Source organism: Berghia stephanieae, chromosome 1 (genome assembly GCF_034508935.2).
Source record: "Berghia stephanieae isolate SIO BIC M18660-M18661 chromosome 1, UCSD_Bste_1.3, whole genome shotgun sequence".
Lineage (NCBI taxonomy): Eukaryota > Metazoa > Mollusca > Gastropoda > Nudibranchia > Aeolidiidae > Berghia > Berghia stephanieae.
In genome coordinates, this window is record NC_088360.1 from 47,122,414 (window position 1) to 47,140,945 (window position 18,532).

Here is an 18,532-nt window from a genome sequence, read left to right on the forward strand (position 1 = left end):
ACACTGCCTCTGTTAATTTTGTGACTATTTCCTCAAATCTGAGCATTTCAGTGTTCATTTCATCCAAATTGCATGATAGTACTGATAAAACCACAAAACAATAGACTTTGCATTCCAAAAGTAAAATGTACAATATCTAATCTGATCAAATTATTTATTTAGCATTTCAAATCACGGCGTCTAAACTGCACTATAAATCTGACCGTTTAGTTTCCCACTGTTCCGAGCGCCGACGTAACCTCACCTGATAGGTAACCGGGGTCAACAGCAGTCAGCCGATCAATTCCCAGAATGTAGATTTGACGTGCATAGGGTGATACCAATGGATGATTTCCGTACCAATTAACCTCACGATCTTCGTGACGATGCAATTCCACCCAAAATGCAAAGAATTCTCGCAGACCTCCTCTTTCCATCGGTCCAACTTTTAGTTCAATACCCCCAGTACTTATTCCACAAGCCGTGATTCAAATTCACCTGTTTTTCTATAACATTTAAATAAAATTACTTGTAATTACCTCAGGATTATAAAAAAACGTTCCTATAAATTTCAAATTTTTTTGGTGTGATTCACAAGGAACAAGTTTTACTACGAAATGAGGTAAGTTTAATTTAGTCTTCAGTTTTCGTTATTTTGTAAAGATTATTTTTCCGCAGCGGGTCAGGTAATAATGATATTACTTCTTTAGTCTTGTTCTTGAAATGTAATATTTTGCTGCGGTTTTATTGTTAATTATATTTTTTTTCTATTTTTTCAATGATGAGTTAATTTGATTTTTAAATTGCATAATTGAATTATCTTGCTAATTTTAGGTATTCAAAACCAAAATTTCAAGTCTGGACTACAGTGCCAGCTGTGTAATAATTGGAAAGCAATTCAAAAACAAAACAGAGCAAAAAAAACCACATCAAATTATCTCAACAAACAAAAAAGTTACAGGTTTTCAAAATTTATTGGACTTAGAAAAATTTGTGCTGTTTTTCAAACACAACTTTTTTGGCATTTTAAAACACAGATAATCACAAATATAGACCATACACAACAAAAATAAGCACATTGTCAAAACATCTGGGAACATGTGAGAAAAGTAACAGAAAAAAAAAGGATGAAATAGATGAAACAATTGAAATATTCATCGGCAAACTTCGGATTTTTGGGTAAAAAACTGCGAAAAATCATTGAACTTTCACTTTCGACTCGATTTCGGGAGCTCAAAATTTTCACACTTTTAATCTAAAACTGCTAAAATTATGTATACTTACAGTATAAGGTGTAATAAATATGTCTATTTTTTTCTATGACCCCTCAGTGATTACAGAAAAAAATATGGAGACCTAAAAACGCAACAAATGAGAAAAATGGTGATATTTCGAAGAAACCGACTTTTTCGATAATTTAGCCACTTTTAAACAAACATAACTTTTGAACAAATAATGATAGAGAAATAAAACATACATCATCTTTTAGCTTGTTTCAAGCTCTAACAAATTAAATGAAAAGCAACAGAGAATTTAATATAATAGAGTACAACAGACAATTAGTAAGTAATCTACTTTTTAAAAGTTGGAAAAGTCGACAATTTCAAAGACAACATTTGTTATGAATTACTTCACTAGAACTTAATATGAATAATTATGAAGTTCAGAGGAAGCATAAATAACATTACCAAGTGGTTAAACACATTAATAAACAGTAGAAAATGGATACCTGTTACACCTGATGGGCGTTTATTGGGGACAATACGTCCATCAGTATTAGTAATAAAATCGAAGCAACAATGAAGAATTTCATGAAAGACTGGTCTCAGTTCTTTTCTTACAAGGAATTGTCACAACATCTCCACTTAAAAATGACACCAGACTATTATATAATTGGTTAAAGTCACCACTTAAAGTTAAATTGTTTTCTTTCAAAACTACTTTTCTATAACGAATCTGCGACTTAAGGTTACTAACACGATTGGGTTCCTTCATAAGGTTATCAACTTCTTCTTTATTTGTGCACAACCCTCCTTGTATAATGACAGCATTTACTATTTCAAGATGTTTTTGTCTCTCTTTCAGTTCTTTAGCTCTTTTTCTTCTCTCATTTTCCTCTAATCGTTCTTTAACAGTTCGCCTTACGTCATCTTCTTCTTGCCTGCTTCTTCTCTTCACTTTACCACGATTCTTTCTCGCAGCTGATAACAAATAAACAGCATTTTTAGTTTTTTTAGTACTCAACCACTGTGCTGTCTTATTATGCTTAAACATGTTTAAAGATGATCGCAGGTGAAGTGATGCACGGCGCCGTTTTCCAATATCAAAATCGAGGTCACCGAAAAGACGCTCGCCTGTAAGATTTGATAACGGAGCAGTCATTAACACCGCCTTAACATCTGGACATAACTCACCAGCAAAAATACCATCTCCAACGAAATCAGAGAGCTGTCTTTTCAAAACTTCAAGTACTTTACTACAAAGTAATGTAAATGTCTGAAGGAGTATTATTGACGAACCAAAGTGAAAGTCTAAAGAAGTTGTAACAAAATTATTGAAAACAGGTTCCTGTGTTGGCAAACCAGTCTCAAGAAAAGTACACATAGAATGGACAAAAGGTGGAAACTCACCATACTTAGTGTCTGAATTTAACAATTTCCAATATGGAGAACTAAACAAAAAGTTAAAACGAGCAAGAGCTAAAACCATTTTCATAATGGTTTCATCGTTAACATCATCAAGGATACTGGACAATTTCAGATTGTCATGAGAAACTTTATCCTTGAGAAACCTAACAATATGAGTTTGGTGGTAGAGAAGGGCAGAAGCATTGTCAAACAAATTGTTAAATCGATTAGATCTGAAACTAGTGAATTGGGATTTTTCACCAATAGAGTCAATAAAGGCTAACCACTCCTGCCTACAGCCATTTTTCTCGTCTGGACGAGGCCCAAAAACATCTGCAGCTAGTCTGATTACACGAAGTGCTGGTGTTTCGCTGGAAGTTTTAAACTGGAAATACTTATCAGGGTATTTATCTCTGCCAAGTTTCATATCTAAGTCAGAAAATTTTTTTTCCATCTCTTTTAAAGCAGACTCTGCAGCATTACTGACTCCTAACAAAAAATGGGCATTACAGAATAAAAAGTAGGTACTGCAGTCTGTGCCTAACACATTTGTTTTATAATCTGCCATCTTTCTATCGAACAGTTTCATCACCGCAGCACGATCACTCATTAAGCATTTCATTTTAGATAAAATCTCTTTAAGCAGATTATCTCGTTCAGTTGTTGTGTCATAATCATGATAAATGTCACAAAGTTCTTTTAAAAGGTCAATTGATTTTTCCAAAATTGTGTCAGCTGTTTCAGAAGCAATTTCATTGAAGCCAAGACTAAAGGACCCTCCATTAGATAGAACAATATGTCTTTCAAGGTACCGTCACTTTTGTCTAGATGTTTCATCAGTGCCTAATGTGAAGTGTTCAGATTCCCTAATTCCTTCTACTGCCTGAACTTTACTCAAAAAGTACCCCTCACTTGCAATATTCAATGCAGTTTGAGTTGTTGGCAATTTGTCCAAACAGATCTCATTTTTGTACAAATATTTAGAAACTATATTAATAACTTTTGAACATTTCCATGCAGATACATCTGCCTCTCCCTGAAGCGCCATATATGTTAGATGGACCTCATCTGAGTATGTGTTATTTATATTATTATCACATTTTAATTTAGGCATTGGGATGCAATTATTAGCAGTACAATTACAATCTTCAACAGACAAGAGGGCTTCAGCTGTCATAAGAGTTTCATCTAGTTGACGTTTATAGGAAGATTTCTGTTGCTGCTCCGATCTCTTCTTTTTCTGAACGAGTTCAATTGTTTCTTTCAAGCATTTTATTTCTGCTAATTGAGATAGCAAGTCATTGTCCTGTTTGATGATGGTGTTTTCTAAGTTTTTAACTTTTTGGCGCAACAAAGAATTTTCATTTTTGATTTTTTGATAACTAGTACCAGATGTTTGGGTGGCCCTACTGCTAAAAGATCTAGAGTTATAAGAATTAATCAAAGTATTAGCAACGTCTAGATTGGCTACTAAAGCATGATTCTGTGACTCGACAGAGTTTTTTATCTCTTTTAATTTTTGTAATTCTTCCTTCATACACTTATTCTCTTGAGATAACTTATCAAATCTTGCAGTTAAAGAAATAACCTTCTCTTTAGAAAGATTAGCGCATTTCTTCTCTTTGCTCAACTCTTTTTTGAGATTAACAAACTCTGGTTCTAAAACCTTACCACCTACATCTTTACTTTCATCACACAAAGGACTTTGGACAAGTTTAAGCCATAATTCAGGCTTGTGTTTCAATTTGTTCTTGTCTTTTTTTGCTTTTAACAACTTGTATTTAATTTGGCATGGCTTCACACTAATCTTCTGGGGTGATAACAATTTAGTAATCCAAGAATATAAAAAATTCTCACTGAGATCCTCCTTAATAAAATAATAATATTAAAATGTTTCTAGTGAAAGGGCTATCTCAAAACTTAGCACAAAATCTTCTGGAGGAGAATAAGAAGAAATGTCCATTAGTATGTCTCTTGTGAGGCCAATGTCCGACAACTCTTGAGGCAAACACGTAAAGCTGACCTTCTCCATAAGAAAACGCTGTTGTTCCATCAAGGTGGATGTTGTCATTTTCAAGCTGGCCTTTCGGACTCTATACTCAAATTGTCCGGTTGAAACATGCGACTGTTCAGGAAACAGCTTCACAAACCACGACAAGACCTGAAAAACAAAAGTAAAAATATAATTCAATGTTCTTTTATATTCCTCAAAATCTCTTTATCGAGGATAAGCCATCTCTTTGAAATTTATGGCGGACCTGGAACATGAGAACTTGAAATAAAAAATTATTTAACTAAAAGTTAAATTCAACTTTCAACAATTGTAACATCCAAGTAAAATGATGAAAAAATTATAAATATACAGAGGCGCATACAGACAGGATTGACATTATTAATTCACTATAGTTATAGCGGTATCTCGTTACAGGCGAACATAGCCATAAATACGGAAAACAAATGGGTATCAAGATCTAACTCAAAGCCGACATCTCATTAAAAGAGTCCATTATGCCTATTATTAATATACCTGGCCATTGCTGGGATAGACAGATTTTAACATATTATAATAAATAATAAATCTGAAACTGGTAGGCCTAAATAAAAAAAAAAAAATAGGCTGTGACTGAGCCCAGGGCGAAGATAAATATGTGCTCCACTGATAAATGCATGCTCTCAAGCAAAGCCATAACATTGCAACATAAATCTGTCCATAACTTCAGTCGGATTGTGAATCCATAAAATAAGTATGCACTTGAGCACGAATTTGAGGGACCCATGTCTTTGGAAATGCAGCTGCTCACAAAACTGCCATTGGTCAACTTTGATATTGACATAAATCAAATTATTACTTACGGTATCCCAGGATGCATTGCCATTATCTCTCGAGTAGACCATATATTTGGAAATGCAGCTGCTCACAAAACTGCCATTGGTCAACTTTGATATTGACATAAATCAAATTATTACTTACGGTATCCCAGGATGCATTGCCATTATCTCTGAGGGCTGACAATTGAAGCAGCAGTTTATTTGTCAAAACGACAGTTGGCAGAATAGGTCTTCGGCCTCTTCCTTGCATCAAAAAATGGTTCTTCAAATCTCGGTACACGTCATCATCTGTTGTGACAAAAATGAGACTTCAGTTAAGAGAAGCAAGTGGCTAACATAATTTAATTTAATTAAAAGATTTGTAGTAGTAGTCACCAAATCAGAAGTCAAATACCTTAGACTAGATAAGTATATATATATATATATATATATATATATATATATATATATATATATATATATATATATATATATATATATATATATATAGAGAGAGAGAGAGAGAGAGAGAGAGAGAGAGAGAGAGAGAGCTAGCTCTCAGCTCTCACAACTGTAAATTAAATTGAAATCATCCTCTAGTCTCCTCTTTATATTTATAGCCAATGCCTAATTAATAGTATAATATAGTAGCTAATAATGAGTAGCCTACACTGCCTACTCTAAACTAATTAAACATCGATTTAATTCCTAATAATAGGAAACCCTAGAAATCCATTTACTTCTAGGATATCTAAGTAGTATTGTTTCACACCAAATATTTACATTAACACCTCACACCATAAACAGCATTAAAAAATCATCATCGTTTTCGTTTACTACTACAATAAAAACAAACGAATTCCAGGGGCAACCCCTGACATCAACCTCGATCTAAAAATAGAACATGACCTGGATTTGGTTTTTATTCAATTTAAACCAATTGGTGAAAACAACCACAAAACTAGGGCTACGATATGATAATGTGTTATTAAAAACACAATATTGATAGTGTAAATATTACAGTATTTACACGAAATAAATTGACAAAGGCACTTTAGAGTTGTGGGTCTGTAAAATCCAGGTCAGTTGGAATTCCCTCGGAATCGGCTGTTTGCGATGCGACGCTATCATCATAAAGTTAACACTCGGGATAAACTAAAAATACAATGTGTACATGAATAAACAAATAAGTCTTGAAATACTTACATATATCGGGAATTTCATCTCCCAAAACCACAGAATTCAGTGTCGCAGGTGAATTTTCATCGTTATTGTCCATTGTATCGGTGGGAGGCTGAGCAATCGATTCATCGGCCATAATGGCGGCTTGTCAGTCAGCGGGAAGGGTTGATTTTCTTAATTTAGGGGGTGAGGAAATCTTTGAATTACTCCGTGAGATGGTACTCAATCGTCTTTACATACATATCAGATGACAGAAGAGTAGTCTAGGCAAGGAACGTGGTCATTTTAAAATTTTACATTTTTGAATTTGGTCGTCAAATTTGTAATCTTCGTCTTCACTCCGTCCTTTCAACCCGAGCCATTGTGTGCAAATGAAAGAAAATTAGTTCCGGAAGTAGTCAAAAATATGCAGAATCTAACGGAAAAAAAACGCAAAAAAATCGGCCGAATACGAACGGAGTAATCATCATTTGAAAATGGTACATAAAAAAAAAAATCGACGGCTATCGGTAAAATCCGTGATTTAACCAGATGAAATGGTTACTTCTTTAATGGTTTAAAAACAACTCCGTTTTTAAACAAGGGAAAATATTGCATTTATTGAAAAGATCAGTTAACAAATAAAGGTTGACATATTGTTTATTCAGAAAAGTGAGTGGAGCAGGCACTTATGTTGGTAACAACAAGATATGAAGTGAGTAGAAAAGTGCCAGAAGACAATAGAGAATAAAAATTTTTTTCGCGGCGGTGGTAGGGTTTGAACCTGCGACCTTATTGGTACGACAACTCCGCCTGGCAGGTGAGAGCGTGGCTCTACCGTGTGAGCTATCCACGAACACAAAAATATTCGTTTCAAACCCAAAGTCATTTCTAGATCCCTCTCTCACCCACTTCTTGAGATCGCCGATTCGTTCGCCACCATCGCGAAGTAATTTTGACCAGCAGTTAAGCTTAATAGCCAATATTCTCATCACAAACAAATAACATAGAAACGATTGAGACATTGAGTATGCTCCGGTGTATGGGGTGAATTTTTAATTCAGAAAAGTGAGTGGAGCAGGCACTTATGTTGGTAACAACAAGATATGAAGTGAGTAGAAAAGTGCCAGAAGACAATAGAGAATAAAATTTTTTTTCGCGGCGGTGGTAGGGTTTGAACCTGCGACCTTATTGGTACGACAACTCCGCCTGGCAGGTGAGAGCGTGGCTCTACCGTGTGAGCTATCCACGAACACAAAAATATTCGTTTCAAACCCAAAGTCATTTCTAGATCCCTCTCTCACCCACTTCTTGAGATCGCCGATTCGTTCGCCACCATCGCGAAGTAATTTTGACCAGCAGTTAAGCTTAATAGCCAATATTCTCATCACAAACAAATAACATAGAAACGATTGAGACATTGAGTATGCTCCGGTGTATGGGTGAATTTTTAATTCAGAAAAGTGAGTGGAGCAGGCACTTATGTTGGTAACAACAAGATATGAAGTGAGTAGAAAAGTGCCAGAAGACAATAGAGAATAAAAATTTTTTTCGCGGCGGTGGTAGGGTTTGAACCTGCGACCTTATTGGTACGACAACTCCGCCTGGCAGGTGAGAGCGTGGCTCTACCGTGTGAGCTATCCACGAACACAAAAATATTCGTTTCAAACCCAAAGTCATTTCTAGATCCCTCTCTCACCCACTTCTTGAGATCGCCGATTCGTTCGCCACCATCGCGAAGTAATTTTGACCAGCAGTTAAGCTTAATAGCCAATATTCTCATCACAAACAAATAACATAGAAACGATTGAGACATTGAGTATGCTCCGGTGTATGGGGTGAATTTTTAATTCAGAAAAGTGAGTGGAGCAGGCACTTATGTTGGTAACAACAAGATATGAAGTGAGTAGAAAAGTGCCAGAAGACAATAGAGAATAAAAATTTTTTTCGCGGCGGTGGTAGGGTTTGAACCTGCGACCTTATTGGTACGACAACTCCGCCTGGCAGGTGAGAGCGTGGCTCTACCGTGTGAGCTATCCACGAACACAAAAATATTCGTTTCAAACCCAAAGTCATTTCTAGATCCCTCTCTCACCCACTTCTTGAGATCGCCGATTCGTTCGCCACCATCGCGAAGTAATTTTGACCAGCAGTTAAGCTTAATAGCCAATATTCTCATCACAAACAAATAACATAGAAACGATTGAGACATTGAGTATGCTCCGGTGTATGGGGTGAATTTTTAATTCAGAAAAGTGAGTGGAGCAGGCACTTATGTTGGTAACAACAAGATATGAAGTGAGTAGAAAAGTGCCAGAAGACAATAGAGAATAAAAATTTTTTTCGCGGCGGTGGTAGGGTTTGAACCTGCGACCTTATTGGTACGACAACTCCGCCTGGCAGGTGAGAGCGTGGCTCTACCGTGTGAGCTATCCACGAACACAAAAATATTCGTTTCAAACCCAAAGTCATTTCTAGATCCCTCTCTCACCCACTTCTTGAGATCGCCGATTCGTTCGCCACCATCGCGAAGTAATTTTGACCAGCAGTTAAGCTTAATAGCCAATATTCTCATCACAAACAAATAACATAGAAACGATTGAGACATTGAGTATGCTCCGGTGTATGGGGTGAATTTTTAATTCAGAAAAGTGAGTGGAGCAGGCACTTATGTTGGTAACAACAAGATATGAAGTGAGTAGAAAAGTGCCAGAAGACAATAGAGAATAAAAATTTTTTTCGCGGCGGTGGTAGGGTTTGAACCTGCGACCTTATTGGTACGACAACTCCGCCTGGCAGGTGAGAGCGTGGCTCTACCGTGTGAGCTATCCACGAACACAAAAATATTCGTTTCAAACCCAAAGTCATTTCTAGATCCCTCTCTCACCCACTTCTTGAGATCGCCGATTCGTTCGCCACCATCGCGAAGTAATTTTGACCAGCAGTTAAGCTTAATAGCCAATATTCTCATCACAAACAAATAACATAGAAACGATTGAGACATTGAGTATGCTCCGGTGTATGGGGTGAATTTTTAATTCAGAAAAGTGAGTGGAGCAGGCACTTATGTTGGTAACAACAAGATATGAAGTGAGTAGAAAAGTGCCAGAAGACAATAGAGAATAAAAATTTTTTCGCGGCGGTGGTAGGGTTTGAACCTGCGACCTTATTGGTACGACAACTCCGCCTGGCAGGTGAGAGCGTGGCTCTACCGTGTGAGCTATCCACGAACACAAAAATATTCGTTTCAAACCCAAAGTCATTTCTAGATCCCTCTCTCACCCACTTCTTGAGATCGCCGATTCGTTCGCCACCATCGCGAAGTAATTTTGACCAGCAGTTAAGCTTAATAGCCAATATTCTCATCACAAACAAATAACATAGAAACGATTGAGACATTGAGTATGCTCCGGTGTATGGGGTGAATTTTTAATTCAGAAAAGTGAGTGGAGCAGGCACTTATGTTGGTAACAACAAGATATGAAGTGAGTAGAAAAGTGCCAGAAGACAATAGAGAATAAAAATTTTTTTCGCGGCGGTGGTAGGGTTTGAACCTGCGACCTTATTGGTACGACAACTCCGCCTGGCAGGTGAGAGCGTGGCTCTACCGTGTGAGCTATCCACGAACACAAAAATATTCGTTTCAAACTCAAAGTCATTACTAGATCCCTCTCTCACCCACTTCTTGAGACCGCCGATTCGTTCGTACACCACCATTTTTATTCTCTATTGTCTTCTGGCACTTTTCTATTCACTTCATATCTTGTTGTTACCAACATAAGTGCCTGCTCCACTCACTTTTCTGAATTAAAAATTCACCCCATACACCGGAGCATACTCAATGTCTCAATCGTTTCTATGTTATTTGTTTGTGATGAGAATATTGGCTATTAAGCTTAACTGCTGGTCAAAATTACTTCGCGATGGTGGCGAACGAATCGGCGATCTCAAGAAGTGGGTGAGAGAGGGATCTAGAAATGACTTTGGGTTTGAAACGAATATTTTTGTGTTCGTGGATAGCTCACACGGTAGAGCCACGCTCTCACCTGCCAGGCGGAGTTGTCGTACCAATAAGGTCGCAGGTTCAAACCCTACCACCGCCGCGAAAAAAATTTTTATTCTCTATTGTCTTCTGGCACTTTTCTACTCACTTCATATCTTGTTGTTACCAACATAAGTGCCTGCTCCACTCACTTTTCTGAATTAAAAATTCACCCCATACACCGGAGCATACTCAATGTCTCAATCGTTTCTATGTTATTTGTTTGTGATGAGAATATTGGCTATTAAGCTTAACTGCTGGTCAAAATTACTTCGCGATGGTGGCGAACGAATCGGCGATCTCAAGAAGTGGGTGAGAGAGGGATCTAGAAATGACTTTGGGTTTGAAACGAATATTTTTGTGTTCGTGGATAGCTCACACGGTAGAGCCACGCTCTCACCTGCCAGGCGGAGTTGTCGTACCAATAAGGTCGCAGGTTCAAACCCTACCACCGCCGCGAAAAAAATTTTTATTCTCTATTGTCTTCTGGCACTTTTCTACTCACTTCATATCTTGTTGTTACCAACATAAGTGCCTGCTCCACTCACTTTTCTGAATTAAAAATTCACCCCATACACCGGAGCATACTCAATGTCTCAATCGTTTCTATGTTATTTGTTTGTGATGAGAATATTGGCTATTAAGCTTAACTGCTGGTCAAAATTACTTCGCGATGGTGGCGAACGAATCGGCGATCTCAAGAAGTGGGTGAGAGAGGGATCTAGAAATGACTTTGGGTTTGAAACGAATATTTTTGTGTTCGTGGATAGCTCACACGGTAGAGCCACGCTCTCACCTGCCAGGCGGAGTTGTCGTACCAATAAGGTCGCAGGTTCAAACCCTACCACCGCCGCGAAAAAAATTTTTATTCTCTATTGTCTTCTGGCACTTTTCTACTCACTTCATATCATATTGTTTATTGATATTTGAATTGTGTAACATCACAAAAATCGTTGATGAAAACTTGATAATTTTCGTTTTTCTCCTGTCACTCGCCATTTTGTCGGCCGGGAACTCGCCCGGTTTGGAATACCTGCTAATTTTTAATTTTAAAGGACATTGTGTGTTGGGCCTCAACTTAGCTCAACTGCTTGAGCATTAGACTTATGTGTAAATGATCCAAGTTCAATTTCAAAATAGGTTAGAATTTTCCTGCTCCCCCTTTATTTCGCCAAATTGGGTGAAATATTTGGTTTTTCTTGTTCCAAATTTTATGTACGATGTTATGTATGCATGGATATGAGAAGTAATACAGAGTGTTTTAAAACTCATTTTATTCATTAATTCACTATATCATTGCTTAGATCGCTCAGTCAATTTTGAATTTTCTCTTACAGCATGGACCACACAATTGCAAGTCATAACCAAGCAGTGAATTCATTATGTGGGACATGTGGTATGATTTGTTTAACACAGAAATAGAAACGTGCCCGCAAGAAACCATTTAAATGTTCAAATTATTCTAATAACATTCTTTTAGTCTATGGGACTGACACGGCATTGGACAAGCAAGGAACACACTCATAATTTATGTGTAAAAAGTACACATTATAAAGCACATTGAACACATTAGCTTCTTTGTATTAACTCATTGCCAAGACACTAATAATAAATAAATCAACCTTGAAACAGGTTGCACTTGCATGTTTGATATCGACAGAGTAGAATATAACAACAAACTCCAAAACGCAGGAGAGACTTTCAAATCTCATGCACGAGCCACTCACCCTCAGGGATGGTCCTATTGCCTCTGAATTGGACAGAATACCGCATTACACCACAGGATTACCACAGCAGGTCATTCACGGGCAACCACTGCCACAAATATTTACAAGAAAAAGTCTACAAGCAACACACTTACAATTATCCAACAAACAAAGAACTTCACCCACGACCCACTCATCATTGACAACGCTTGCAGTACTGGATTAATTTTCGACAATATAAACAAGGCCTATAGTCATGTGCACAACTTTATTTCACACATAAAATCGATCAAAGCAGACACAATCCAATATATTCAAAGTGCAATAAAACATTACACGGATACGTACAGAAAATATTTTCCAAACAAAATAATCCCAAAACACACCTCCTTGAGTACCACTGCACACCACACATCACTCAATATAAGTTTGGACTTAGACTTCTTGGAGAACAAGGCACAGAGAGCTGTCACCAAACAACAGCACAATTGGAAAAAAGAGCATCCGGCATTATCAATGATATGGATAAAATGCGATTTGTCATCAACGCAATGCAATTAAAGACCAGCCCCAAACTACACTGACGAGTTTGAATGCTCGTAGTCGTAGCGGATATATTTTTGTTGAGGACAAATACGTTTTTTGTGAGGAGAAGTATTTACGTCTTGTCTTTATAATACATAAAATCCAGACAAATCCATAGCAACGTTTTTTTTCCTCTAATTTTTTTAATGTTGCACCCACTATATTTTTTGTGTAATTTGTTACCGTTCATTGATAACTTATATTGAGAAATCTAGTAATACTATGAAAAAATAAAAAATACACAGTAAAAGTAGAAAATATAAACTTTTATACCAAGTAGTGATATTTCAACTCATTCAATATGGGTGTCTGACAGACAATAAAACAAAACATTGTTAAATTGAGTGAAACGGCAATCCCCGTTAGGTAAATTCCTCTCGGTGATTGACCGCTCACCGTGACCGGGTCAGCAGGTGTCAGGAACTGGATATCGTCTCAACTAAACAGTTATCGTTATGTACGCTGTGAAATATTTAACAACCTCTGTCTTTATTGTGATAATTTCACAAGAATCTTTTTCAATCAGGTAGAATAGTGTTATCTCCTGCACTTGGGTTACATAAGAAGAAATATACAACAAAACAAGTTAAATCGATTGAAGTACAAATCCATGACTAACCTGTAAATGAACAAGAAATTCATCAAAACAGAGAGTTCCACTTCCATCTTTATCAAAACGTATGAACAGATCTGTCATCTGTTCTTTAGTAAGAGTCTTGCCCACACCATAATCATTTAGTCCTTCGATAAATTCCTCCAAGTTCAGAGATTTGCTACCGTCGTCATCAAAAATTTTGAATGTCCTGGAAAAGTTTTTAGAAAGTTAAGTTTGAGATTATAATATAGAATATCTTATCACATTAATGAAAAATAAATATATGGTGACCACTATAATTCCTATAATTCATCATTTACAGGGCAACTTCAGTAAAATGGTCATTTATAACAAATGTGTGCATGCCCGACAAAATCAGTTGCTTGATGAAAAACTTTGAACGCTGATAATGCTAATTTTAGCGAAGAGGTAAGTTTTTATAAATAACAATGTGAAATTGAACGTAGGCTTCAATTAAATATACGAAAACAGATAATCTGGACGTTACAGGTTTCCCCTTTATCAACAAAACAGGATGAATGAAACACTACAGACGAACGACATAATGTGGTAATGGCGTTGTTAAGATGAATAAATAAAAACATTGATGGGGCAGGAAATAGTATGCTCCTTTGTAAGGAAGCACGAATTAAAATAGAACAATAAATATTTATAATAAGTGCGCAATTAATTAAGTCAAAAAGGGTGAGGCAAGGAGGAACTGTGTAGTGCATTATAGAAAGTGAAATGAAATAAAGTGTTGACTATGGTTTGAAAACAAATACATTGGAAATGGAAATAAATAAAATTATAGGGATGTACGTATTATTATAATAAGTGGCAGAAGCAGCAGCAAACAGAACATCTCAAAGCGCTTTACAGATAATGAATTACGTTCCAAACATATAGTCAAAATTAAATATTGAAACAAAATTTCTTAAACAATAGACTACAAACATTACAATCGGCATGTTGTAAAATAAATTTTGAAAAAATGGGCTTTTACAGCAGATTTGAAGTTTGAGATATTCTCGATTTCTCTAATGGGTTGCGGTATAGTATACCAGAGTTTGGGGCCATAACATTGAAAAGAATGATCACCAAAAGATTTTATCTTACTTTTTGGTACAAATAATAAAGTGGTGTTGTGTGATGATTGAAGGCATCTGGTACAAGGCTTAATGTTTTTTATTTCAAAAAGATCATCATCCATCGTAGCTTGTGCCCTTGAGCACGTTGCCGGTCAGCTGTCTCCATGAATCACAATCCTCTGCGGTGCACATGAAATCTGTGTTGCTTTTAAAATCACATTTGGTCATTCTTAGGTTATTTAAATAAGTCATTCTTTGTTTTCCTCTAGCTCTCTTTCCTTCGATCATCCCAGATGTTACCAACTTTTCTATTCCGTCTCTTCTCAACACATGTTCCAGAAACCATAACTGCCTCTTTCTGATAGTATCGATCAATATTCTTCCTTTTCTCACCTTCTCCAACACTCCTCGTTCGTATACCTATCTGTCCATGATAGCCTCAACATTCTTCTATACACCCACATCTCAAATGCCTCTAACCTCCTCATACATTCTTTGTCAAGCGTCCACGTTTCACAACCGTAAAAAATGGTACTTATAACATATGTTTCTACTACTTTCATTCTGGTCTTCAACTTCAGGTTAGCTCACTGTTTTTTTCCTTAAAATCGTAAAACGTAAACAAAAATAGTCTTAATAGATGATAAAATCCTTGCAAAAATTTACAAAACTTTAAAATATTGCTAAATTAATTGTTTAAAATCCAAGAATTTTCGTCAAAAGCAGCACAAAGTCATACGAAATCCTCTGAATATGAAATAAAATTCGTCCTATAACACTTAAAACAGCCGTAAAATGCAATAATTTTAAGAGCTCTGTGAAAAGAAGCCTTCCAGCGCTGAAAACTTTACACACAAATGTGTCAGAAAGATAAAGAGGAGCTAAATTGTTGGAAGCATTTGAAAACAAAGCGATTTTGTTCTATTCTATAGCACAAAGGAAGCCATTGCAAATTTTCCAAAAGTGGAGTGATACGGTCGAATTTTCTATTTTGATATAATATGCGGGCTGCTGAATTTTGTACCTGCTGTAATGTACCAATTAAATTTAGTCAGAGACCTGACAAAAGGGAATTGAAATAATCAAGTTTTGATTAAACCAAAGAAACCATTAATTTTTTGGTGACATTTTCAGTTTTGATGTCAAAACTCAAAGATTTACAGACATTATTTACAGGCAATGACATGGATTGATTTTCATCGAAAATAACCCCCAAATTCCTAATCTGCTTAGACAAATGCACTTCACTTTTATTCAGAATAATGCTTCTATTTTCTAATTGCTTTGCTTGGGTGTTTTTGGCAATATAAATACTTTCAGTTTTAGATTCATTTAGTTGGAGTTTGTTCTCAATCATCCAGTTCTTAATGTCGATCATACATTTTTTAAGAACGCTGAATTGGGTCATGTATATAAAAAAAACCCAAAAGATTTATAAATCTGAGAGTCATCTGCATAGAAGTGGTACAGAAAGATATGGGAAGCAATAATATGGGATAATGACTCCATGAATAGGCTGAAGAGAATGGGTCCTGTGGCACGCCATACGGCGGTACTTTCTCCTCTGAGGTGTAGTCCCTTATTTTTACACATTGTTTACATCGATTTAGATAAGACTCGGAACCAGTTTTGTAGTTTCCGGTAGAACAAAATGTGTTTTGATATAATATGCGGGCTGCTGAATTTTGTACCTGCTGTAATGTACCAATTAAATTTAGTCAGAGACCTGACAAAAGGGAATTGAAATAATCAAGTTTTGATTAAACCAAAGAAACCATTAATTTTTTGGTGACATTTTCAGTTTTGATGTCAAAACTCAAAGATTTACAGACATTATTTACAGGCAATGACATGGATTGATTTTCATCGAAAATAACCCCCAAATTCCTAATCTGCTTAGACAAATGCACTTCACTTTTATTCAGAATAATGCTTCTATTTTCTAATTGCTTTGCTTGGGTGTTTTTGGCAATATAAATACTTTCAGTTTTAGATTCATTTAGTTGGAGTTTGTTCTCAATCATCCAGTTCTTAATGTCGATCATACATTTTTTAAGAACGCTGAATTGGGTCATGTATATAAAAAAAACCCAAAAGATTTATAAATCTGAGAGTCATCTGCATAGAAGTGGTACAGAAAGATATGGGAAGCAATAATATGGGATAATGACTCCATGAATAGGCTGAAGAGAATGGGTCCTGTGGCACGCCATACGGCGGTACTTTCTCCTCTGAGGTGTAGTCCCTTATTTTTACACATTGTTTACATCGATTTAGATAAGACTCGGAACCAGTTTTGTAGTTTCCGGTAGAACAAAATGTGTTTTCCTCCTGGTAGTGGTAGTAATGAACACGATGATGATGATGATGATGATGATGATGATGATGATGATGATGATGATGATGATGAATCTTTTTCATTCAGGTAGAATAGTGTTTTCTCCTGCACTTGGGTGACATAAGAATGATCTGATGATGAAGGAAAAGGTGGGAGAGTGGCAGTGAAAATGATGCTGTGGTATTAGTTTTTGTATCGTTTTCAAGGGTTTTATGGCACCAGTAAAAGGGAAGAAAATGGGATAGTCAAATATTTTAGATTGAAAATTCAAAGCAGTGAGGAAAGGTAAGATATTATGAAATGGCTCAAATAGTGAACGGATATAGATTCCATAATCTTAGATTCAGATCACCCAAAAGTCTCATCCAGACCCAATCACAGGATCCCACTCAGAAGAATACACTAAAATATTTACAAACCATTATATATCCAAAACATAAAAATATATCGGTACATAAGAGAGATGATTTACAAGGAAAAAAATTAACTCCCAAAACTGTAACTATATATCAGACTGCTACCTTCCCAACCAAAGACTCCAGCCAGGGCCAGGACAAGTAATCTCACTCCAATACAGAGAAGCAAGTAAGTTGGAAAACAGATATAGGGGAATAGAAGACACAGTAAGTTCCTCCTTGCCCTCTATAGGAGGACGAAAGACCCCATCCAGACTATGGTGTTTGTGACAACACGATGAAGTGGTCGGGGCTATTCCTTGGGCCAATATGACCTCACCGGAATTTGACAGAAGTTGCCCGTAACCCAGAATCTTTTGCTCTAGACCACTTTTTTTTTTCTGGTGAAACCGGAGGTTTGGCATCTCTGGTAATTAATATAAATTAGAATATTGCTACTCACCTTCCTAATGACTTGATACCATTTACACCTCGGTGAAGACAAGCATATCTCAATTTTTCCAATGGATCTTTAGTTTCTTCCATCTTTTTCTTGTAAACCAGCTTCTGCTCTGCTTCAGATGCCATCTTGTGCAACGAGGATAGATAGTCTTGATTGTGATGATAAAAAAAATCCTATAATGTTATGTTAGATGGTGGATGATTTGTAATATTACAATCTGAAAAAAATAAATAAGATATTTGACCAAGCCTGAACCTTTCAAGCAAAGAATATTTTAAAAGATTTAAATCTGTGTCACTGCCTTTGTCAGCAAACTTACTCAACAAGGAATACTTACAAGATGAAGGTCAACGCCAAAGTTAAACTAAACTCAATAGCAAAAAGTAAAATATTCTTCCACCACTTTATAATTAGAGCTACTAGATCTCGACTTTGCCAATTACTATTAGTCTATTGACACTTATAATTGAATATAGTTCAACTCTCCATGTAATCTGTTATAAAAGGAACTTTACTTTTTAAGGCGTGTGAATAAACACATGATTATTTATGATAACCGAATACAATGGCTAAAATTTATCCTGAAAATTGGCAGCAACTGAACCTGTCTTGTTAATGTCTCATTTTACTTGTTGTAACCTCTGTCACCTCATCCAAATATGTAGAACCGACCTTTTCAACCAGAACAAACCAAAGTTTGTAAATAATGATAGAACCTGAAGTTTGAGTTTGTCGTCTCTAA

The 18,532-nt window shown here is 36.3% G+C and overlaps 3 protein-coding genes across 6 annotated transcripts in view; all 3 read right to left on the minus strand.

The window, feature by feature from the left end:
- Window positions 1-18,532, minus strand: part of LOC144976424 (calcyphosin-like protein) — a 37,386-nt gene that overhangs the window by 8,873 nt on the left and 9,981 nt on the right. For 2 of the 4 annotated variants that reach the window (XM_078920733.1, XM_078920716.1), the window contains exons 2-3: window positions 17,791-17,938; window positions 13,528-13,711 (exon numbers count right to left, since the gene is read on the minus strand). In XM_078920733.1, coding sequence (XP_078776859.1) covers window positions 13,528-13,711; window positions 17,791-17,915 — 309 coding nt within the window. In that variant the 5' untranslated portion in view covers window positions 17,916-17,938. Of the gene's footprint in view, window positions 1-13,527; window positions 13,712-17,790; window positions 18,008-18,532 lie in introns of all 4 variants that reach the window. The other 2 variants (XM_078920721.1, XM_078920727.1) reach the window with 1 other exon arrangement.
- Window positions 935-7,103, minus strand: LOC144976449 (uncharacterized). Its single transcript, XM_078920743.1, has 3 exons — window positions 6,621-7,103; window positions 5,578-5,723; window positions 935-4,767 (listed from the first exon to the last, which is right to left on the minus strand). Exons 1-3 carry the CDS (start codon window positions 6,730-6,732, stop codon window positions 4,492-4,494), a joined length of 534 nt encoding a protein of 177 aa, XP_078776869.1. The 5' UTR covers window positions 6,733-7,103; the 3' UTR covers window positions 935-4,491.
- On the minus strand, window positions 1,789-4,491 carry LOC144976415 (uncharacterized). The gene is given in 1 exon segment (XM_078920706.1): window positions 1,789-4,491. A coding segment is annotated over 1 exon segment (2,355 nt). The 5' UTR covers window positions 4,144-4,491.